Source organism: Asterias rubens, chromosome 10 (genome assembly GCF_902459465.1).
Source record: "Asterias rubens chromosome 10, eAstRub1.3, whole genome shotgun sequence".
Lineage (NCBI taxonomy): Eukaryota > Metazoa > Echinodermata > Asteroidea > Forcipulatida > Asteriidae > Asterias > Asterias rubens.
The window spans coordinates 8,977,737-9,001,827 of record NC_047071.1 but is presented as its reverse complement, the minus strand read 5'-3'; the positions used below and the strand labels follow the sequence as shown (position 1 = coordinate 9,001,827).

At 38.0% G+C, this 24,091-nt stretch overlaps 1 protein-coding gene across 1 annotated transcript; it reads right to left on the bottom strand.

The window, feature by feature from the left end:
* Positions 1–1,113: 1,113 nt before the first annotated feature.
* On the bottom strand, positions 1,114–16,616 carry LOC117295788. The gene is made up of 6 exons (XM_033778542.1): positions 16,209–16,616; positions 8,807–8,911; positions 4,506–4,756; positions 3,801–3,876; positions 2,711–2,848; positions 1,114–2,013 (listed from the first exon to the last, which is right to left on the bottom strand). Exons 1-6 carry the CDS (start codon positions 16,294–16,296, stop codon positions 1,469–1,471), a joined length of 1,203 nt encoding a protein of 400 aa, XP_033634433.1. The 5' UTR covers positions 16,297–16,616; the 3' UTR covers positions 1,114–1,468.
* Between the last annotated feature and the right edge of the window lie 7,475 nt (positions 16,617–24,091).

Sequence of the window (24,091 nt, the reverse complement as noted above, 5' to 3'; positions counted from 1 at the left end):
AATTATTAGTAATTTGGTGCTGAACTTAAAATCGTGTAGTTCAACATTGCAAATCCACTACTTTCTTGTTGGATCGTATGGCTGGCGCTAACTCCGCCTGGTTACAAATTGAAACTACGTAGTATACACGCCATAAAGTCGTAAACACGGGAAACTTGACGTCATGTGTTGTGGATTCCACTCGTGTCAATTAGGGTTTGGGAATCTGCAGTTCTTGAGTCACTTGGTTTTGGGATCAATCATCGAGCCACGTGACAAGACATTTATAATCGATCACCTTCGCTTTTACGGTTCGGTTTGCATTATCCCACGTCTGGTTTAGACTGGTCCCTGTCCCTATTCGCAAGAATAAAGACAGGTTTTGGTTTTCCAAAACCAGTAATTTTATTGGATGCAATGATTTCATTGGATTAACGTGCATGGACGTAAGCTTTTAATAATAATAAGTGTTTTGATTTGTCCGGGGTGATGTTTGCCAGATGCAGTTCCTGCAGTCGTCTACATACAGCAGCGTGCATTTATTTTACAGTACACAATACGTGTACGTAGGATTTGACTGCGAACTCTAACCCTATCGAGTTCATGGAATCTCCAAATGAAATGAGTACGAGGTCAAAGGTGACTATGGCTTAGGCTATCGGTAGATCGCTGGCGTAATTCATGAACCTCGAAGTGTGACGTCAGATGTTCAGGCTACGTCAGGTTGTGCCGGGTCTGCCACAAATATTGGAGCTACAGAGAGGGCGCTCTTTATAAACATCGTGCTCTTCCCACCAACGGGGACGTCCGTTGTTAATAAATGGAATGGATACGGGAATGATTCAGTAATCCACAAACCTCTAAAGGCAGTGGACACTATTGGTAATTACTCAAAATAATTGTTAGAATAAAACCTTACTTGGTAATGAGTAATGGGGAGAGGTTGATAGTATAAAACATTGTGAGAAACGGCTTCCTTTAAAGTGGAGTAACTTGATTTCGAGACCTCAGATTTAGAACTTGAGGTCTCGAAATCAAGTATCTGAAAGCACACACCTTCGTGTGACAAGGGTGTTATTTTCTTTCATTATTATCTCGCACCTTTGGCGACCGATTGAGCTCACATTTTCACAGGTTTTTATTTCATGCATAATGTTGAGATACACCAAGTGAAAGACTGGTCTTTGATAATTACCAATAGTGTCAATTGTCTTTTAAACACTTTCAGACAGTGCTGCAACTAAATCAAATTGTGAGTCAGTTCTTCGTTCATCCACTACATGATGATATAGTCGTGACTCCGTGTGCATCAGTGAGGCCATTTTGGACGGCTAGGGCAAAGTAACTTGCATCGCTGCATAAGTCCCCATACTGGAGATTGTAAGATGCTTTGGTGGAAAAAAAGCTTAGCACAATTTGTAATCGTTTGAGGGCGCTCTTGCATTTAGCAAGTTTTCAACAGTAAGGTTCAACTTCCCATTGGCACTTCTCAATACATATGTTCAATATTGTATCCAGGATTAACAATTCCAATGGGATTAACACCTGTAGGCGACACCACATAAATGTTCTCAACTTTAGGAGGAATGGCGTCCTCAGCGACGGGTGTGAGTGCGTGTTTGGACTCCGGTATCGACCCCGGTAGATCCACCGTGCTTGTCCATTTTCCGTTTACAGAAGCTGTGTTGTTAACGTTCTCCATGGACACCCCCCTCTCGTGATAGTTAGGCCTCCACGAGCGCTTTTTGACATAAGCCATCATCCACACAATGGTGACGAGAATAGCGATACCAACGATAGCTGCTACAGCAATGATGACAATCATTACAGGTTCGTCCATGCCCTTCCTTTGCTTTTCAGATTTCACTGGTAGACTTAACGGGGTGGTGGGAGTGTCATATTTCACAGTGGTGTCAACAGAGGGCGACATTTTTATCACTGTTGTCTTTTGGAATTTGGTAGGCTGCGTAGTGGACAACAGAGTTGTTAAGATGGTGGACAGGCGAGTTGAACTTGTATGAGTTGTTGGTAACGCTGTGTAACAGAATACAAACGTTGAACAAATTAGTTAACAAAACAAGAAATACACGTATGGGGAAAACAAATAGTAGACTAAAGTGTAAGGCACATGAACGCAAAAGTGTCAAAGGTTCAATCATGGCCTAAAGTTGAACAACTCATTTAACGTCTTTTAACTCATTTAATGTTTTCTCCTTTTCATAGACCCTCGCTACACATTGCCAACCTTTGCTCACCATCTTTTTATCGTGGCCCTCTAAACGAACATACTGCAACGCATAATTATGTTTAAGGAAAATAATTGCAGGCTAGGTGTGTCCGAAACGGCGACCTCGGCTACAGCTAAGGCTAGATCGCGCACGTCTGCCTATTCTTCAACACTGGCAGACGCGCTGATCTAGCCAAAGCTGTAGCCGAAGTCGCCGTTTCGGACACGGCACAACTCTGGTTAACAATGAGCATGAGCGATGAGGCGGAGTGGAGTGAAGTCTTTAGGTGCCGACAACTAAAGACAAAAAAACTTGAAACAATGGGTCTGATTTTGTTCTTTTACAAGTTGACTATGACAAACAGAGGTGCTGGACCGTAGTATAAAAGACACCGAGACAAACGAGGACAATATTGAAGGAGTAGTCGAGGCACAGAGTAAAAGTTGAGGAAATGATTTCTAGGATTTTTGGCGGTGATTTCGAAATGATGTGACAATACCAACCTGTTGTTCTTGGTGGTGCGTTCGTGTCAATCTGACAAAGTTCGCCTTTGAACCCGGAACTGCACACACAGGTAAACGAACGGTTTCCATCAATGCAAAAGCCGCCATTTAGGCATGGCATGGCCGCACATTCATCATCTGTATGGTGAAAACGAAATAATAAGGTGGTTACACAAATAAATCAACACAATTCAAAACATTCAAACTGGCCTAATTGTATAAAACGAAAGGGGTAGGCCTAGCCTGAAGCTAGATATTCAAAATGTAATTCCCTTTTTTTTTTTTTCTTTTTTTTCTTTTTTTCTTTTTTTCTTTTTTTTTTTTTTTTTTTTTTTTTTTTGGGGGGGGGGGGGGGGGGGGGGCACCAGCCGTCGATTTCACCAAACTCTTCTAACTGATGACTAATATTAGGACTTAGGACAAGTTCAGTTCCGTATCCGAAGACGTTGAGACGTATTTTACACGAGTCCTAAGTTAAAGCTATTGGACACTTTCGGTAAACAGTACTGTCCAAAGGCCCACACTTCGTGTATCACAACTTATTATATAAAATAACAAACCTGGGAAAATTTAGGCTCAATCGGTCATCGGAGTCGGGAGAAAATAACGGGAAAACCCACCCTTGTTTCCGCACGTTTCGCCGTGTCATGACATGTGTTTAAACTACATGCGTAATTCTCGATATTGAGAATTGATAATTGTTTAAATGTTTTCTCAAAAAGTAAATCATTTTAATGGAAATATATTTTAAGAGAAGTCTTTTTTTTAATAAATCTGTGAACTTTTATTTTATTTTTTCTGTTCCGAAAGTGTATAATGGCTTTAAGACGGGTTACTAGTCGGAACTCGAGATGGGATTAATCCTAGCTTGCAATTAGCTTGCAATTGGTTTATGAGTAGTTTGCGACCCGGGACCCCTGCCACTGGGGGCTCCTTGGGGTAATTGTTTTGGGGGAATCGGGCGGGCATCGAGTTACGTTTAACTCAGACCATCTCGGACTTAGAAACCTGGTGAGGCGTTTCGCACCACAAACAGATCGCCAATGATTGGTCGATTCCTATAACATAATGAGGATAATGATAGACTTACCGCCAACGCGTAGGGTGATATTGGTCAAGCCAACAAATGAAGTGGAATTATCGGGTAGAACCGCTTTTATAGATATCTGGAAAATAATAACCAAGACAGAGGAATGTTTCGTCAAACTTTTACATAACATTCATTTTAACATACAAAGAGGTGAGATTGAGGCCTGTTAAGAAAATATTATTTTTTTTAAACAAACGTACACAATTGTGTTTAATGCTTATTGCCGTAAGTTTATTTTCTTCGTTTACATTTCAATGATTGTTTTTTTCGCAATGGATACAGGTTTCCAAGTCATTTTCAGAAAAGTTTGCTAAATTTTCGTCAGTTTTATTCATTCGAAATCGAGTTCTCAACCATGTTTATTTCCTTGGTCGTTCAGTCCAGGTTTTCTCTTCATCTAGTATTGCATCTAATTTCGTTTTGTCGTGCCTCACATTATTATTCTCACTGCATAATGTTTGTTTCGGTTATATCATAGGCATTCAAGACTACATTATTTGCACCTTCTTTGGTTGAATTTTACTACTGCTTTTTTGATGAAATAGAGTGGTTTACGGTGACAAGTCCCTTGTTGCTGCTCTATAATTAAAAAATTATCTCATTTTAGAAATGCTTAAACTGTCGAAATTCAAATAAATCTTTAGGTTGTTGAACAACGGAGCATTTGCTGGGAAACCTAAAGGAAAAACTGAACATTTAATTTACCTGAAAGCTGCTGCTTTTGGGAACGGGTAAATCAACCTCGATCCAACTTCCACTATCCTCGGTCCCATTACGGGACCACAATGTTTCAACATCGCCCCCGTCCAGCCTTGCCACCACGGTCAGCGTGTTTGGCGCCCCCAAGCGGTAGAAGAATCCCAACATTGTCATGACATGATTCTGTGTCATGCTGGTTAGCACGGCTGTATGTTGGCCAGGGGGCGTGGCGTCTGTTACAACCTCGGCATAATGAGCTGTGAGAGATAGAAATAAAACAGAACATGAATCAAATTGTGTCAGGGAAACAATTCTTTGAACGTAAATAGCGAAGTCGTACCAGAGCATAGTTCCAGACTAGGTTTGCTTGAGACTTCGTATCCGAAATACAAAGAAAGAACTTTCGGTTAAAATGATATACAATCACTACCTGGTGATTGGTTCTTAATCCCTTTAAGCTCTCCAGGTATCTTCGTATCAATTCCAATGAAATGCGTTGTAAAAAGGGTGTTTTGAAGAATTTATTTTGGTTACTAAGCATTGTATACGAGTTAAGTTGAAAAAAACGGCAAATCACTCGGTGGGATTCGAACCCACGACCTTTGCATTGCCACGACCTTTGCATTGTCTTACCATTAGACTACCGAGCTAGACCAATGGCTAGAGGCAGGTCGTTGGTTCGACTCCCACCCGAGTGATTTGCCTGGATTGTTGTACTTATAACCCGTGTTTACTAAGTTTATAGTGCTTAAATAATACACATCTGTGTTAGAACCAAAATGAATTATGTTAATTGCCATGTTCTTTGGCTTGGTTGCACTTGGTCATGACAACAGCACCAAATATTGGTTGCTAGGTCTACATTTCAAACGGGACCTATTGATGACGAATGTTCCTAGTATGTAATTTATGGGTTTCACCATTTAGTTTACCTAGTGTTATTTATTTTAGTACTTCAATTCAATACTGTGAACTTCAACCCACACACGTATGCCACTACCATGTTCAACACACCCGGCCCACTGTTTATCTTCACGTTCGGTTTATAACACCAATAAAGATGCAACTGCAAATTTTCCGGAAAAGAAACATCATAATTTATCATATATAACAAATAAATGCCAAATGTAAATAATAAGAACTGAAGTGCTGTAAACAAATAGGTGCTGTAATTCTGGTGTCTACTGTGCATTGTTGTTTAAAATTAATTCAGAAGATTATACTTCAAAACCGGTGTTATGTAGCCAATGTCTTGCACTGAACAAATACCGAAGTATGCATAAAACTAGTTTCGTTTTTGAAAACAATAGAGAAGTGTTTGTAGTTCCATTATTAATATCAAAGACATCCTTGTTCCCAAAAACCCTTCACTGTGCTGGTACAGCCTTTTTGTGAGTCTGAAGGCTTTTGGAACATTCCAAAACTATTGCGCCATTCACGTCTGCTTATTTTACTTTGCAACATCATGGGACGGTGAAATGTTGATGATCGAATTTTCTGCACAGCATAAAACGGACTTGCCCAGTAAAACAACTCGTATAACATGTGCATATATCTATAGAATGTCGTTAATGTTTTATAGACCATTATAGAACCGCTTGTTTACTGAAATTCTATTGATAAGACGTCAACATAATTATTGTTTTACTAGAATTTAAATGAAGGTATTTCTATAGAATGTAACTTATTGTGGTATTGCACCAAATCCATGTTCGTTTTCCTTCTCACAAGGGCCAACTTGCACTGTTAAAGGAAGTGGACACTATTGGTAATTACTCAAAATAATTATTAGCATAAAACCTTTCTTGATTACGAGTAATGGGGAGAGGTTGATAGTATAAAACATTGTGGGAAACAGCTCCCTCTAAAAGTGACGTAGATTTCGAGAAAGAAGTAGTTTTCAACGAAATTGATTTCGATACATCAAGTTTAAAATTTGAGGTCTCGAAATCAAGCATCTGAAAGCACACAACTTCGTGTGACAATGGTGTTTTTTCTTTCATTATTATCTCGCAACTTCGACGACCGATAAAGCTCAACTTTTCACACGTTTGTTATTTTATGCATATGTTGATATACACCAACTGTGAAGACTAGTCTTTGACAATTACCAATAGTGTCCACTGTCTTTAAGCACAGCTGCTTAGCATACTTGCCCTCTGCCAACATTATACTAAGTTTGTATTGTTGTGGCTGGTGCCCCACTCGATGTTCGCTAAGCGAAACAAATAAGTCGAGTAGTATTTTCTGCCTAAAAGTTTTATTAAGTTGAGCCCAGACTACTGTTTGTATGGACTTGAACCTGCGACCTCGGGGTTTAATGATGTAGTGAGTGCGTGGAATGGCGTGGGCGACCATACCCAGCACATACTGATTGATGGTAAAGTGGTTGACGTAAACAAACATGCCTTACCAGCGGAGCAACCTTTGCATTCCACATTCAACACAAAGCTGCAGGGGGTAAACTTGTTTATTGTTTTATATCTAGAAATTAGAGTTTCCAATAAATCCATTTACGTCAGGAAAACAAGCAGATGAAAATAAAACACAACAATAAAAACGCTCGTATGCCCATAACTCCCAAACAGCGTGAGAATAGCCCAGAATATACTTTGGTGCCAGTTCCAACGTTATGCAAAATAGCCACTTTAGGTTAACCTTTCTACTTCTGGTCTTACTTTTCAGAGAGTCAAGTTTATGACTGTGACCATCAGTTGGAACCACTCCATCGCATGTTCGATGGTGGGACACTACGCTCATAATGTGTGTCTGGTGCACTGTGTACCTCGAACCATTGTTAAACAGCAGAAGTGCGCAAAGGAATCGTCGCATAACATTCAAATAATATTAGAAACTACACAGTGTCTCCAACTGCATTGATAATTAGAAGCCACATTATGTCTCCAGCTAAATTTAAAGCCATTGGACCCTTTCGGTACAGAAAAAAAAGAAAAAAGTTCACAGATTTACAAATAACTTACAGGGTTTACAGAAGGTAGCGGTGAAATACTTCTCTTGAAATATTATTCCATGAAATGTTTTACTTTTTGAGAAAACAGTAAAACAATATCAATTTACGGATTTATTTTAAACACATGTCATGACACGGCGAAGCGCGCGGATACAAGGGTGGGTTTTCCCGTTATTTTCTCCCGACTCCGATGACCGATTAAGCCCAAATTTTCACAGGTTTGTTATCTGATGTAGAAGTTGTGATACACGAAGTGTGGGCCTTGGACAATACTGTTTACCGAAAGGGTCCAATGGCTTTAAAACATGCAGAACCCCCACCCCCATTTCAAAAACATGTAACACCCCCTCCACACGTATCTTCATCGACTACTAACAGGTGGTAATATTGATACGATTTTTTGGGGGTAGACATTTCTGATGAATAATGACAATACACAAAGCCACATTCATAGTGAGTTGTATACGTAGGCATATTACCAGCTTTTGTTACCAGTATATGTATACAATTAGCATCAATAGAAGCGACTCCATGCTGTGTGACTCACATGTTTTATTAATACAGGGCTATCCCAACGCACTGAGCAGTAAAGGGAAACGCCCTTCATTAAAGACCGTCGTACATGTCAGAGAGACGCGTGCTGGTTTTATCTTTGATCGAACACAAAATTATAATTAGACCCATGGACTTTATATATAGCCTTTGACTTGTTAGATAAGTCCATACGCTAATTTGCACACTTATAAAATTAAATATGCAGCAGTGAGAAACAAGTCACAGTTTGAAGTTTGACTGAATTGCTTAAATTAATCCCAGCAAGTTTAATTAAATAAACGGGGCAGTGTTAATTAAAAAGAAGTTGTTTAATAACAGAAGGTAATTTGCATATGAGGAATGTAATCTATGACATTGTTAATATTAACGTGCTTGATGACCATTACAAATGTAGCGGTATATTTTCCAATTGTTTTAACTTTTCGGAATGCAATGTTTTGAGGAGTTTAATTATGAAAGAATGCCTTTTTGACAAACAGGGTAAAACCATCGCGAACAAAAAGGGAATAAATTGTTGTATTTCTTTGTGTTTATTTATCTTGCATTTGGTTTTGTATAACTTGTCATCGACGGACATGCAGGAACACCATTTTGATCCTGTCAGATGACGGCATTCATTACCCGTGAAACGTTGTTATACGATTGAAATAAGAACGAACCGCGAGGGAGCTGATTTGGTAGCCTTTAAATTATTTTGGGTTGAACAAAGAATAAATTCATTTGTTCAACCCAAATTTGATTGTGCAAAAACTTCTATTACGGAAAAAAAATCTTCACTTACCCGAATCGGGACCATTGATGACTGTTTTCTGCACCCAGTCGATGTTTCCCTCGTTTTGCCAATCACAAAGATTATTCCTAAACTGGCAGTCTTGTGCACTCACCTCTGCGAAGGAAAATAAAAATAGCACATGAAAATAAAAAATTTTGTTTCGACTCCCGAGAAACATATGGATCAATAAATTAAACCTGGTTGTGTTGGATTTGAGAAACCGCATGAAGAACTGCTGTGGTTTTGTTCTTCCCGATGAAAGTTCATTGTACCCCTAAACAGAAACTACTGGCCAGCCAGTGTCTCATGTTGATTGAAACGTAAACCTTTGGTTTTTTTATTCGTTCAATTGTTTTAATTCCGTATAAATGTAGACAATAAAACCAATCTGTGAAAACTTCATTTCAAACGGTGATATCGTTTTTTTATATAGATATTGCCGAAAATCCGGAGCGGTTTAGTCCACGCAAAAACAATCTGAAAAAAAAAAACGTTTCTTAAATTCGATTTGGGGGATTAAAACTGATATCTTCTTCCATAACCACATTACTTCGAAGTGATTTTTTTTCCCTCAAAATGCTTTATACACAGCTTCCAATGTAGGCGTCTAACTAAAAAGTTTGTATTGTCATTAGTTTTCGAGTGATTACCAAACGTACTTCAATTCAACTATAAATAAATACAAATTTAAAAAATATATCTTCAAAGCTTCAGCAGATTTGTTTGCGGAAAGCAAGTTACCTTGTTTTTTTGTATGGATGCCAATTGCATTATAGTTCAGCTTATTTGGTACAACCTGTGTCTTTGTATACTATGTTTTCATTTCATAATCATTGGTTTATCCATCGAGCTTTTACATTTTTAAATAATCCATGTTTTATTTAAAGCTTCGAATGTAATCTGATGAGCCGAACACTGTACGCCTCAACGCCTTTCAAATTGTATGAACATGTATTTGGTTGTTATTATTAAAAATCACTAACACTCCAACTGCACATTTCTAAGTAGTGTAAATACGGGTAAAGGCTCTGCTATGCCACAAGCACTGCTTATTACTTTTGTTGTAATGCGCTGTGTTTGTATCACATTCAACCTTGCCCCCAGGTTAATGCATTGAATTCAATTTCAGAGCAAGGTTCAACAATCTCATTATTCAGTGCTGTGTTTATGTTTGCTGCCATGGGAATCTGGTCGAACTCCACAACACATCAAAATAATATTGTGTTCACTCATAACCTACCTCCATGCTATAACTTATTCAATTTTGATCTGTGAGTCTTTACGGTGTGACGTATGAGTTGTGTCCACCCTGTCGGTCCTTGTGTCCTATCATGTATGTGTGTCTGTCCCGACACTGTAAAATTTTGCCTGTAAACATTACAGTAACATACTGGCAGCTGAGTTGCCAGTAAATTACTGTGTTTTTTTACAGTCATTATTGTAAATAAATTACTGTAAAAAAATACAGTAACTTACTGGCAACTCAGCTGCCAGTAAGTTACTGTATTTTTTACAGGCATTGTACTGTAAAACAAATATACAATACACTGCTGTAAATAAATACAGTAAAATACTGTCAAAATTACAGTGCAAAATTAAGTTTTACAGTGCAGCCATATTGCCACACAAGCATCGGCTTCAAGCCTCCATTCTATGTTTGCCTCCAGTAAACTTGATCAATGATTTTATTCTCTTACTGTTCCAATTTGTTCACTCAGTTTGGGGGTGTGATTTGTGAATTGAGTTGAACATTTCGAAATTATATTGTTTCAGTCTATCAATCAGTTATTTAAAAAAACACGCACAAAATGTTAATTTTGTGTTCACCTGATAAGTGGTGTTATCACAAATCACACCGTAAAATTATGAAGCAATATAGTTCATTGCTTGATTTTATAATGTATATTTGGTTTGCGGTTATACCATGTGTGTATCTACTTGCCAGGTGGAGTTGTTTTTATGGAACAGTCTTGCTTTATTCTACTGCCGCCGAGTAGGAGGTTCGGGAGACTTCTCTGAAAAGAACTGTCCTGCTTTTAACTATTACCCGGGCGGATGGTATAGAAAATAGACTGGACTACTACTTAAGCTTATAGGATCGTAATTAACTGTACTGCCGCGGAGTCAGTTCTGAATTGGTCTCAACGTTTCGACTAGCTTGCTCTAGTCATCGTCAGGAGACTGATTTTAAAAGTTGTAAAAGTTTTTATAAGTTTTTAAATTGCGTATCGGCCATTTTGTGGTTTTGTCTTCAGAAGTATATTATTGTTTTTAGCAAAACTTTGCATGAAAAATTGCTACTGGGTGAACTTCATCATGAGCTCTCAGATTGAACCAAATTGCCCCAATATATAAACGTCCTCTGTCTTTGACCTAGACACCAAAATGACTAGTTACAGTACAGACATTTAGTCACGTATATAAAAGAAACCCACAAGGTCAGGCATTTTTGGGGTAAACCAAACAGGTTGTTCCAATTAAGGTTTTAGAACGGCCGCCGGTACTAAAAAAAGAAAAAAAGAAGAAGAAACACCCGGATATTCGTCATTAATTACAAATGATTTATTGGACAAATCGAACAGTTTGTAACAAGTGGTTGTTTTAATTTAACGACATAATGTGGGGGGGGGGGATATGTAAGTTATGTCTAAACATTCCACTTGCCAACACCCCATAGCAATGACTTCGAAGTGTTTCGAAAAACTCAAAGTATCACTCACTATAAATCATTTCTAGAAACTCACGTTTTTCAATCATAGAGGGCTGAGGGGTTGAACATGGAAAGTGCAATTTTCGCTCCAAGGCGTTTGTATCACTGGGGAAAATAATGAGTTCTCCCTAATAACCAACACTCATCCCAAAAAGAGTTTTAGACGTGACGCACCCGCAAGTTTACATCAATATTTTTTTCTTGGGGGAGCGTTTTGTTATGAACTACCGGGTCAATTTCAAAATGAGGAAAGCGAAAACATTTCGAACATAATTATTAATTTCTCACACTGTTTCAAAGTATTAGAAACAGCAGTGTTCCGTATGTTGTGTATTATTATTATAGGTTTTGTCAATGTCATGCCTCGTTCAAACAGCGTTATAACAGACCGTTATTTCCCGCCATTTTATACTATAATGTTGCGTTCGACTGGAAAAGTAATTAGAGCGTAATTAGAGCGTGTGGGTACGGAAAGTGCTCAGAGTTTGGTCAATTGTTTTATGAGTAAATTTAAAGGCAGTGTTGGTAATTACTCAAAATAATTATTAGCACAAAACCTTACTTGGTAACGAGTAATGGGGGAGGTTGATACTTGATATTATAAAACATTGAGAGAAACGGCTCTTTCTCAAGTGACGTAGTTTTCGAGAAAGAAGTAATTTTCATCGAATTTGATTTCGAGACCTCATAATTTAGAATTTGAGGTCTCGAAATCAATCATATGAAAGCACACAACTTCGTGTGACAAGGGTGTTTTTTGTTTCATTATTATCTCCCAACTGATGACCGATTGAGCTCAAACTTTCACATAGGTTTGTTATTTTTTGCACATTTTTGAGATACAGCAAGTGAGAAGACTGGTCTTTGACAATTACCAATATTGTCCAGTGTCTTGAAAGCAAAAGCTTGTATAGTGTCTTTAATTTATAGATTGTTTACTACCAGTTCACGCCCTGTACAGTTGTTGGTTGTGAAGGGAGACATAGATCAAGGAGGATCCGTCAACGATTCAGTCAGAGGTGACATGGTTGATGGTGCTGTCTTGCCCTGCCTCCCTCCAGTGTGGATTGGTTTGTCAATCACTCCCTGACTGAGTGGCTTTGAATTATCTGGGGTTTTCCTCCCATTATTACAAATTTCTCTTCTCGTTTTGCGCAGCGTTGAGTATCCAGATCCAGAACTAGACCTATTATATAGTATTATCGCAAACAGTAATAAAACTATAGACGCACACTCGCCAAAGCTCAACCGACAAATTCTTGTCTCGAAATGTGACGTTTTGTCCAGTTACTGTTTTATAATCTAGTCTTGAAGGTCAAACAAAATTGACTCTGTGGATCATGGATAATCAAGTTTTAATGTAATCTTGCTTAATCTATTAAATTCATTGTTGTTAATAAGGAACACAACAAAAGTTGTTTCGAAAAGTTGGTGTACTTTTGATGTATCTTTGTATTTTAATAGTTGTGTAAACGACACTCTGGAACTATGAAATTGAATAATGTCACTAAAAATACCACCTGTGGTAGAATAACAAGTATTAAACCAAATATAATTTCTTGTGTACATAGTCAACTGAACCCTTTCTCATGTTACCAACTGTATATGACACGCTCGGTGCAACGTAGGAAGGAATGGTGCAACAAAATTAATCGTCAACACCAATACCAATACTTGGAGGTTCTGAAATATAATCTGATATGCACTAATCGTTTTTCTTCCTCCATGGGTAAATTAACAGGGCAGGGCCGTGGGGTTAGGTGCGGCTCTCTGTCGTTTCGGAGTGTGACTTAAGGTCGTATTTATTTTCACCGGCCCCTGAACACCATGACCTCCAGGGTCACCTTAAAGGAAAGGTAGAAACTTTGGAATCAATTAAGGTTACTCGAGAAAAGCACGGCATTGTTGTGTGCAGGGTCCAATTTCATAGAGCTGCTAAGCAAACAAATTTGCTTAGCATGAAATTTCTTCCTTGATAAAAACAGGATTACCAACAAAGTTTCCACGTGATTTTAAGGATGAGCAAACAACAGCTTAAAAAACAGTAACAAGCAATATGCAACAAATGGAAACTTGGTTGGTAATCCTGTTTTTATCAAGTAAGAAATTTCATGCTAAGCAAATTTGTGTGCTTAGCAGCTCTATGAAATTGGGCCCTGATCGTGGCCTACTTTGTGTATTTCAGGAGTTTAAGCCCAAACATTCTAATAATAGGTCATAAAGGCACGGATTACTGCCTCGACCTAAGCAAGGCCATATAATTCTATTTGAGAAAAAAAAAACAGATTTTAGTAAACTCAGCACGTGTATTCGATGTAGATGCAGAAACGGGGCAATGGAGTTTATAGTGGTCCAAGTGATTTGTTTTGGGTTTTATACGAAAACGGGCACATAGGTCTAGCCTATAGGCCTGCCTGCCTCAACAGAAAAATAAAACTTGAGCATACAATGTGCTTTAAAATGTTCCTCTTACAAAAAAATAAATAAACAGGCAGTCTCAGATCGCACATGGGGAAATTATATTTTGGCTGGTAACCTTAAAGGCAGTGGACACTATTGGTAATTGTCAAAGACTAGTCTTCACAGTTGGTGTATCTCAACATATAATGCATAAAATAACAAACCTGTACAAATTTTAGCTCAATCGGTCATCAAACTTGAGAGATAATAATGAAAGAAAAAACACCCTTGTCACACGAAGGTGTGCGTTTAGATGGTTGATTTCGAGACCTCAAGTTCTAAATCTGAGGTCTCGAAATCAAATTCGTGCAAAATTACCTCTTTCTCGAAAACTATGGCACTTCAGAGGGAGCCGTTTCTCACAATGTTGTATACCCTCAACCTCTCCCCATTACTCGTCACCAAGAAAGGTTTTATTCTAATAATTATTTTGAGTAATTACCGATAGTGTCCACTGCCTTTAATCTGGTAAGCAGTATTGTGTTGTGCTTATTAGCTACATGTTTTATACAGGCACCGCTTACTGGAGCTGCGTTGAGCAGGACATTAATATTCTAAGGTTACCAATATCTTGCGACGATGCCGTCCTTGACTGGTTCAATGTTTACTTATGCAAGTATTTCTACTTAATAAGCTGTTTTCTGAAATCCCAAGTTAGATTTATTCTTCATCAATATAACAAAAGATGAGAACGCTATAATGAACAAATTGTCTTAAAACAGAGAGCAAAAGCGGTAAATAAGTGGGCTTCTGGAGAAAAAAAATAAAAAAATAAATTATGTATTTAATATAATTACTTTGTGAGGATCCCTTTAAAACACTTGGGTTAAAGGTCAAGTTAAATGGAGAATGATTGCACTGTGTTCTTTCTGGGAGGTATACCATGCATACAGCAGCATAGAATGGCTTTGTACACTAACTAGTAACATGATGATTATGTCACATAATATGGGTTGAGTTCGTTATTTGAGGCCGGGTCATATTTTGTGTGTCACTTGGCAGTTGTTGAAAGAACATGTGTACAATCTCGCCGGTAGATTGCCAATATATTATTGAAAGAAAACATCTTGACCAAGTTTAGGGAAGTAAATCAGTTTTAAAAAATTTCATCACAACATGTGTCTTCCACAAGCGCCTGGGGGAAAAAAAAACTAAATAAACAAACAACATTTACTACAAAATATTTAGAAACAATTTATCCCCCAAAAATAAACCTCCAAAACACACTCACGCACACGCACACCAACAAACCTTTTAACAACGTAACAGTGAGACAATAAGCAAACAATTCAAGCACACAACATGAAAAACACACAAACAGGCAAACCACTCCAAAAAAAAACGAGAAAGAAAAACAAAACAATCAAACACAAAACAAACATACAGAAGACTAACACAAGACATAGAACAAAAGACATAGGCCCTATATAGTGCATGAAATTAATAAAGGATTTTGCGTCAGATAAGAAAATATTGCCAGATTTGGCACTCGTGTAATTTGTAGCATGCGAGGATAGCTTTATCTAAAATTGTATAGCTTTTTTGTAATTTTTGGGCTTCTGTTTATTCGGAAGGGTCTTATGCATGCCTTCCCCCCAAAAAAAAATCCGATATAGGTGCAGTTTCTACTAATGATTGATTGACAATTAAATGTTTTTTATATTTCATGGTGATCAATTAAAGTAACAACTCATGATTCTGGGATCCTGATCAAGGCAATAGCCCAACAGAAACACAAACACGAGACAAGAGTTTATGTTTAAATGTTGATTATGTTAATTTTATTAAATGTTATTTTACGAGCATTATTCTTGTGTGGGAGTTTAAGCATCATATAATTATGACTGGAATTGACAACTAAGGAAACTGCTGCTATATGAAATTGTAATATTATTTTATAAACTCTTCTAAAAACGAACAATTTTGAGAATCATTTTGAAACTCCTTTGACGTCACTGTCACAGCAGTGATATGTTGTCTGCAAGAGCCTGTCTGCGTTACCATAGCAACGCTTCATCATTATATTGTATAAGCTACATACGGCATTGTGTGGCCTTGAAGTTACAACACGCATTATTTAATTACCTTGTAAAAATTGTCGTACGAAACGATGCTGTATCTAAAAACGGTACACCATTTTTGGATTGCATTTGGCATTGAGTTTGCCATCATACAGTGTTTTAGCTTATCTAAATTTAGAAGAAGAAAAAAAAGGCTGTTGTGTATAAAAATCATCCTTACCATTATTGACGTACATAACTATCACCAATGACAAAAATATTCTGCGCAGATCCATCATGATCGTTCCTCTACATACATATCGTTCCATCGTAATGTCAAGTCTGATTTCCGACAGGTTTGCTGATTAAATCATCCCGCGATATGGCACCCTCTGGAGCGGGCGACCTTACCCTACAACCCCGTAGAAATTACCGCCTCACGACAGCAAGAACGGAACGGGGAAACGACGCAAGAGACCCGGCGGAGTAGTCGATGAATTTACGGTCCGTCCGTGTCGGTGGTCAGAGGACTACTGAGTGAGGATAATGAGCTTGCCTTATGGGCGTTACCAACTTTCCCGCATCGTTGATGAACTATCGAGTATTATGAAGCCGTCACACTGGTTGTGTTCATTCACAATCTGTGCGTACTGTACATAGCCTACACGGATTCAGTGTGCACAGCTTATACCACCGGCAAGGTTGAATCACAACGCTGATTGAGTGACGAAAACATCGTCATCAACAGTACACAACTGTCGTATTGTTGTATGTACACAGAACACGGTGTGAGTTCTGTATGCACAATCGACCGCTAGGTTTTAACCTCTAACTGATAAAAGCCCAGCATGCCAAACTTATGACTAATGAAACACACATACGCACCCTTCACTCCCGGCTGCAAATGCTCACTTGAGCATTTTATTTCCGCCTGGCTGGGTTTAAATTGCCTTTTAATAACCTATTCTCTTCTAAGCAACTATCAAATTAATACAATCACTGCTCTGTTTTCGGGGAGAAAGCCTTCAAAAAAGTGGGTTTTGCATTGCATATTGTTTTGTAAAGAAGTCAATTGTGGACTGTGAGAGAATTGGAACGCGCCGAACCGTTGCTAATATCGTGGTTTAGAGGGGGACAATAGTTGTACCTTTCACAGACGATGACGCACCCCGTGGGAATACCCCAAAATTATCGTCGGGTGACTTCTATCAGAGTAAAATAAATATTAAACTTATTGTATATTGAGGGTTGGAAAGGTGAAGAGGTTTTACAACTTAAAAGAAGAAAAAAAACGGATCATTCTTCTAAAAGTTGTTTAGATTAACTTCTCACAATTGTCCGGGTTGTTATTTCATCCCGGCCATAACCTTTTAGCTTTTCAATTTCGATTACAAAAGATGGCTTTTTTATTATCAGGCTTTATCGCTATCAAAGTTCATAGGAAAATGAGGCTGAAAAAGTGACAAAAGATTGTGTTTAATTGGTGGTTGGCGGGTTTTGGTTTTTTTTTTTTTTTTTTCTGTTATAAAGGGTTTTGTTTAATTGTATTCAGATTAGCGGGTCCAGTTGGGCCATTATGGTCGTCAATAGTGCAATGTGTATAAGTGGGGACTTTACACACTTTTATTTCACACAAGGAAATTGTGATTTAATGCTTTTATGAAAGGCTTTTGTTGTTAAGTGTATTATGTCATATGTTTTCGAAGAGTAAACTCAATTTGAACCTCCTTCTTTAGTTTTCAACAACGCAGCATTCTGCTACAAAGTGTCGGTATATTCGCTGGTCCTGTTAACAAATTAATGATAAAGAAACCAACCAGTTTTGTTTGTCAAATAAATGGTTTGCACACATTCAAAGCGTGCGCTCGATCGCAAAATAGTTTGGATTTCCCTTCAAAAGATATTGTATTTCGTGGGCCATTCTGGATCTAGTTTTACCACGGATGAATGAAAATACTCGGTAGTTTTATCGATCCCGATCCCATGCATGCCTCGCACATTCTTGACCCCGGTTCGAATCCACAATAAACCCATATCAGAGCCTCCATGTGGATTGGATGGGTTTTCAGTCACTGTAAACAGATTGTGTTTTTTTTTTCTATTGGTGTAGTTTTCTCCCCGTGTACAACTACCCCATCATCTTATTCTCTCTGTACAGTTATCTAGCCTGAAGCCCAGGCCCATGAATGACGGTTTCTTTCTACATTGATTATTGGCGGATTCCTTTATGTCCATAAAGATTCAACACGAATGTATACGGAACTATAATCCTCTCATGGGGATGGCATAGCCATACTGGGTGGGGGTGGGGGGGGGCAAGCGGGAGCAAAGTTTGTTCCCATCCCCCCCCCTCCCCCCACCTCGATCTGATGGGGGAGGGGTGGGTTTGCAAAGGTTCAGAGCAGAGATCTGCCCCTTATAAACTCGTATCACGCAACGAATGGATCAGTTCCTTTGCACGTACACAAACTATAGGGTGCTAAAGTTGACATCAAGTTGGCAGAAGTGTAAAGGGGGATTTTTACACCCTTGATTCGATTTTGATATCTATCGCAGTTTACGCTCTGGTAAACTCAACTCACGGATGCTATAGATTATTTATATGAAATCTATAATCAGCAAGAAGGCTTTTAAGACTTCGGGCCTATGATTTTCTGTTTTCGTTCAAGAAGTAATCCCTACCAAGCTGTTTAGAAGCGCCGATTGTTGTCGTCCGAATACAGTTTTTCTTTCTTCCGATGTCACACTTCTTAAAGATGTCACACTTCTTAAAGATTTTTGGCCGATTTGACCCCAAAATTTTGATTTAAAATTCAATAGGTATTTTGATGGGGGTCGAGAAAGTTACAAGCCCTCATTTGAACCATTGCTCGAAAAAGTCCGCCAATTATTAGTAGCAGTGAAAAAAAAGTGCTCAAAATTAGTTTTTTTTTTGTCGCGGGATCCCGACAATATAATCACATGACCAATTCTTATGTGTTTTTTAAAAACGTTTTAAATTTTTGTCATGGTTCTTGACCATTAAAAGTAAAAGTTTAACTTTTTTTCGCAAGAGCGGGTGATACTCTTTGAAATACCATTCACTCAAAAAATATATTTTTGAATGTTTGGGGCAAAACATCTGACATAGCACCTTTAACTCCATATGTGACAAGAAAACAACAAACAGTGACTGACAGTTGTCAGTTTATGACAGTTCAAACCTTGAAAGTAAATCAATTCTTCTTCTAATACGAGAAAAACTCTCAAACTTCTCAGAAAGGGAAATACCACTACAAAGGACACCAACAAATATTTTGGTTTGTATGTTTCTGGTCTGCACAAACAAATTCAACACAATGGTGAATTTACACAGTGGGAACCTCTGTTGCAATGTTTGCGCTTAAAATTTCCAACCACAAGACAAAGCGTCTATTCAATGTTGGAATCAAAATATGAGTATTTTGTATTTGTCCAACTCACGGACTGTCTACTGGTTAAAGTCCACCCCTGCACACTATTAATGAAAATAATTGTTAACTAACAAACAACTTATTGACAATACTATTATTATGACCGCAATATTGTTGGTTGAACTTTGTTGGTTTTTAAAGAATTGACATTTCGTTGATCATTTCACACACACTGTGAAATGCGCTTGTGTCTGGGGCTGTGGTCAAGATCATGGGGTTGTGTTTAATATGGATCATTGTGTTTTTAGTGAAAGGTTTTAGCTTTAAAACGAGAATAATATTTCACTTTCACATGGCAATTTTCGCCAATGTTACAGAGGGTAATAAATGTATGACAGGATTGCTCCAGCTGACAAACAATGTCGTAGTGTTTATGTTTTGTGAGTGTATCTCAACATATGCATAAATTTTTAGCTCATTCGGTCATCGAAGTTGCGAGATAATAATGGAAGAAAAAACACCATTGCCGCACAAAGTTGTGCGCTTTCTGATACTTGATTTCGACACCTCAAATTCTAAACCTTAGGTCTCGAAATCAAATTTGTGGAAAATAACTTGAAAAGTACTCAATCCACTTCAGAGGGAGCCGTTCCTCACAATGTTTTATACTACCAACCTGTCAAGTATGGTTTTATGTTTATAATTATTTTGAGTAATTACCAAGTGTCCATTGCCTTTAAACTTGTGCTTAATCTGTCGCTTGAGCCGACAATGCAGAATTTTCAGCTTGTTAACAGATATTTCCCGAAATCAGCTGTTGCTAGTTTTTGGGAATGCATTTTTTTTTTTTTTTGCATTTTTCTCGAACAATCATGATTTCACGTTCATGAACTTCATTGTGTGTATCATTACCAAGTATATACCACCTTTATTATTAGGGGGGCTATGTTATTTCTAAACATTGCATGACTGAAACTAGTACAGACTTATAACCAATAGAGTAAATACAAATGGAACAAGCATGGTCGTGTCGTTGCCGTGCTGTCTCATTCACCGGCCAAAAGCTTTGGTGAATAATGTCAGCAGCAGAGTGTGGGTTCGATTCACGCTCCTTACACATGTTGCCCTTGGACAAGACATACGATTTCACGAAACGCTAGGATTAATCCAATCTCGGGTTAGGACGGTAACTCATCATAACTTAGGATGGGTTTAATGCGTCCTAACGTCCATACACTAAGGAGCTCAACTCGTCCCAAGTCCCAAGATTATTCCTAAGTTGGGAAGAGTTTTGTGAACGCGACGGCTGGCCCCTAGTGGACGATGATACCCATACGAAGGGGGTAACCCAGTTTCAGCCCCAGGAGTAGTTGGCATTGAGCCCCTGGTGACAGTTGATCTGGGTCGATTATTAGACCAAAATAATCACCTTGAAGTGGCCGTCTGGCCTTGTGATGTTAGGCTAATAATTTATCTCATAAAAACAAAAATTACCCAAAAAGTGTGACAAACTAGACCCAACCCCGACGAAAACTAGAACGACTCAGCAACACAGAAGATCGATCGTCAATTAACTTTTTTATTCACAAAACAAATTGAGAAAAGCATACCCATTTTTTTAAAAACGAAACAGTATTAGTTCATCAATTCGAAAACAAATACACGTCTACCCACTGTGATGTTAAAAGGATGCGACACCTTTGGTAAAGTGTCTGTAAATGTATTCATAGGACTACTCAAAGAAAAACAACAACACCAAAACAAACAAACGAACAAACATTATTATTTTGTGAGAGTTTTCAGTGACTCAAACTTCAGACCAGTATACACACAATGCCACTGTTCTGATCTTTCGTTCACATTTGAAATATTCATGCGTTAATTAAAAACTTAAACTAGAATATTTTAACTTGATAAAATAAATCGAAAGCACCTCAGCAGTGAAAAGTTAAACATCACATGAAATGTCACACAGAGACTGTTCCTTTGAAGTGTGGACCTGGGAACAAAAAGACGACCACTATGCGGACTTGAAACACCATGTGAAATTACACACATCCACGCAGGTTTTTTTTTACATTATGAACAACATCATTTTTGTTCTGTGTACAGAGGTGACTGCAACACAGAGCTTTATGTCGCAGGAGATTTTGTCCCCCGGCGTGTGTCTAACATGGGCTGAAGGAGGTTGATCAGAAGAGGGCGCTGTCGTGCGATATTTCTGAACAATTCGCCATAAATAGTTTTTGCAGTTGTGAGGGAAACAGCCGAAATAAAATAAGATTCTACACAAAATACTACAATGGGGAAAACAATACATACATAAATGAAATCAAGTGCATACAGAAATTTGCTTTAAATTTTAAATAAATTAATAGAACAAGGTTGACAAATTCAACCAATATTTCTTGTGAAAAAGAAAAACCCAAGCAACAATTTCAGGTGTTTACAACATGAAATCAATTATAAGCTTGCACAAATAGATGTATCAGAATAATGTCCTCTTACAAGTAAACCCAGATGTGAGAAATGTGTAAAATCATTCGAAGAACAAAATCGAGAAAATTACAAACAGACTTCAGGGAAGTCTCCTGTCATTTGACTTGGAGTTCAGTTGAATCTCCATGATGTAACCACTTTGGTGCAATGTTTTCCCCTGAAAAAAACCATGCGCTATTATTAGGCTGTGACCAAATGCTCTCTTTGACAAATGCTGGGTCAACCTTAACTACACCAGGCTCGGTGTGTTCGCAAGCCTGAGAAAAACCTGTACTCTAGGGTGCTTGATATAGTGTGAACCAGAAACACTTAATTCATAGTGTGACAGAGGGGTTTCTAGGTGTCTTGTGGTTACACTGTTTTAGACTAAGACACCATTTTATTTGTCATTCACATGTACAAGTAGATGTAATGTAAGTAAACAATTTAGACCGACAGTTTTTACACTTCCAGCAAAGTTGAGCTCCTTTAACCATTATACTGGTAGGCTAAAACCTTCTCCCTACTCATCAACCACCATCATTCTGGATTATTGCCAAATCAGAAAGGGGAAAAAAAAAACAGAAAAAAACAACAACTAAAAAACACAAGAAGGGAAACTTAATTCCCCCTTTGAACTTTTCTTGAAACAGGTTGCATTTATAAACACTTTACCACTGGTGTACACTGCATTCAAGACATGGGCAGCTCTCAAATCCAGGCTAAGTTTAAAATTCAATTAATCTATAGCGTGTCTTTTTAAAAAATATGTTTTAATAACAAATTTGCAAACAATTTATGTACAACATCACTTCCCCGAAAAAAAAAAAAAATAATAATAATAATATTAATACATACCACTCCCCAAAACATACCTACATTCATCGCAGGTTTCATTACTTTTAAATGAAAATGCAACCGTTTACAACAACCGTTCTGATGTATTGCAACAGTCACAATAAATGCACATTCAATTGGAGGTAATTCTGGCAGGCTTTCGCAAAACACCAGACACCCCCGCCCCATACTTTTGTCAACACTTTCATCGAGTGCATGGTTTGAATTCACTACGCATTGCGGTTTCACACCAGCCACATTTATCTGGGCCAAATTCCATACTTTTTCCATCTGCCCAGTTTCCCCAAAATATCAGGGCCCAATTTCATAGAGCTGCCAAGCACAACAATTTGCTAAGCATGAAATTTCTTCCCAGATAAAAACAGGATTACCAGCCAAATTTCCATTTGTTATTAGTGCTTGTTACTGGTATTCAGCTTTTGTTTACTTATCCTGAAAATCACATGGAAATTTGGTTGGTAAACCTGTTTTTATCTGGGAAGAAATTTCATGCTAAGCAAATTTTTGTGCTTAGCAGTTCTATGAAATTGGGCCCTGATACTAACCACGTACTTTGTGGACACTGTCAAAGCATGTGTGGCTTGATCTCCACATGCATAGCGGTTCCACACTAGCTAAATTTACCTGGGCTAAACTTCCTCTTTTTTTGTTGCTTACTAGTCAGTTTGTGTGTGCTTACTATTGGATACTATTAATTATTCCAGTATAAACAAAAAAAAAAACAAGCAAACTAACTGTGTCTGTTCAAATTGAATTCACACTGTTGCATTAATTAATCTTATGCTAGAAAGAACAACTGCCAAATGATGAGAGGCTCTGACCACAACATTTTTTTCTTTCTATTTTTCCTAACGCCCCTTAAGGCACTGGACACTGTTGGTAATTACTCAAAAATAATTATTATCATAAAAACTTACTTGATAACGAGCAACGGAGAGGTAATTTCTCACTCAAACACTTTAAAAGACTTCAGGCCTGCACCCTTTTATTATACATCTGAAAGCCCACAAATTTTCTGTCATTATTCTCTTGCAACTTCGATGACCAATTGAGTGAAAATGTTCACAGATTTTATGCATATGTTGTGATACACCAAGTGAGAACACTGGTATTTAACTATTACAAAAGGTGTCCAGTGCCTTTGCTTAGGTCAAGCAGTATTTTATGAAGTCAAAATTCTGCTGTGAACCTTGCAAAATGTCAGATGTACTTTACTTTCCCAAGTAAAAGAAACACAGTTGTTCTCTCTAACATTGGGTCAATATTCTAATATTATGCCCGAGACTTTAAGCTGGTCCAAATTGCCGGCAACTGTTGCCAAAGACACCATAGTTCAACACATGTTAACACAGTTATCCATCATAGCCACAGACATGCAGTGGTTGTCATAGGTGTA

Bases quoted from the DNA above. Each gene is read 5' to 3' on its own strand.
- LOC117295788 (XM_033778542.1), bottom strand. From the start codon at position 16,296: ATGGAACGATATGTATGTAGAGGAACGATCATGATGGATCTGCGCAGA. The intron at 4,757-8,806 runs GTAAGTGAAGAT...TATCTCTCACAG, and splicing joins CATCAATGGTCCCGATTCGG to CTCATTATGCCGAGGTTGTA. The intron at 2,849-3,800 runs GTAAGTCTATCA...TTCACCATACAG, and splicing joins TATCACCCTACGCGTTGGCG to ATGATGAATGTGCGGCCATG.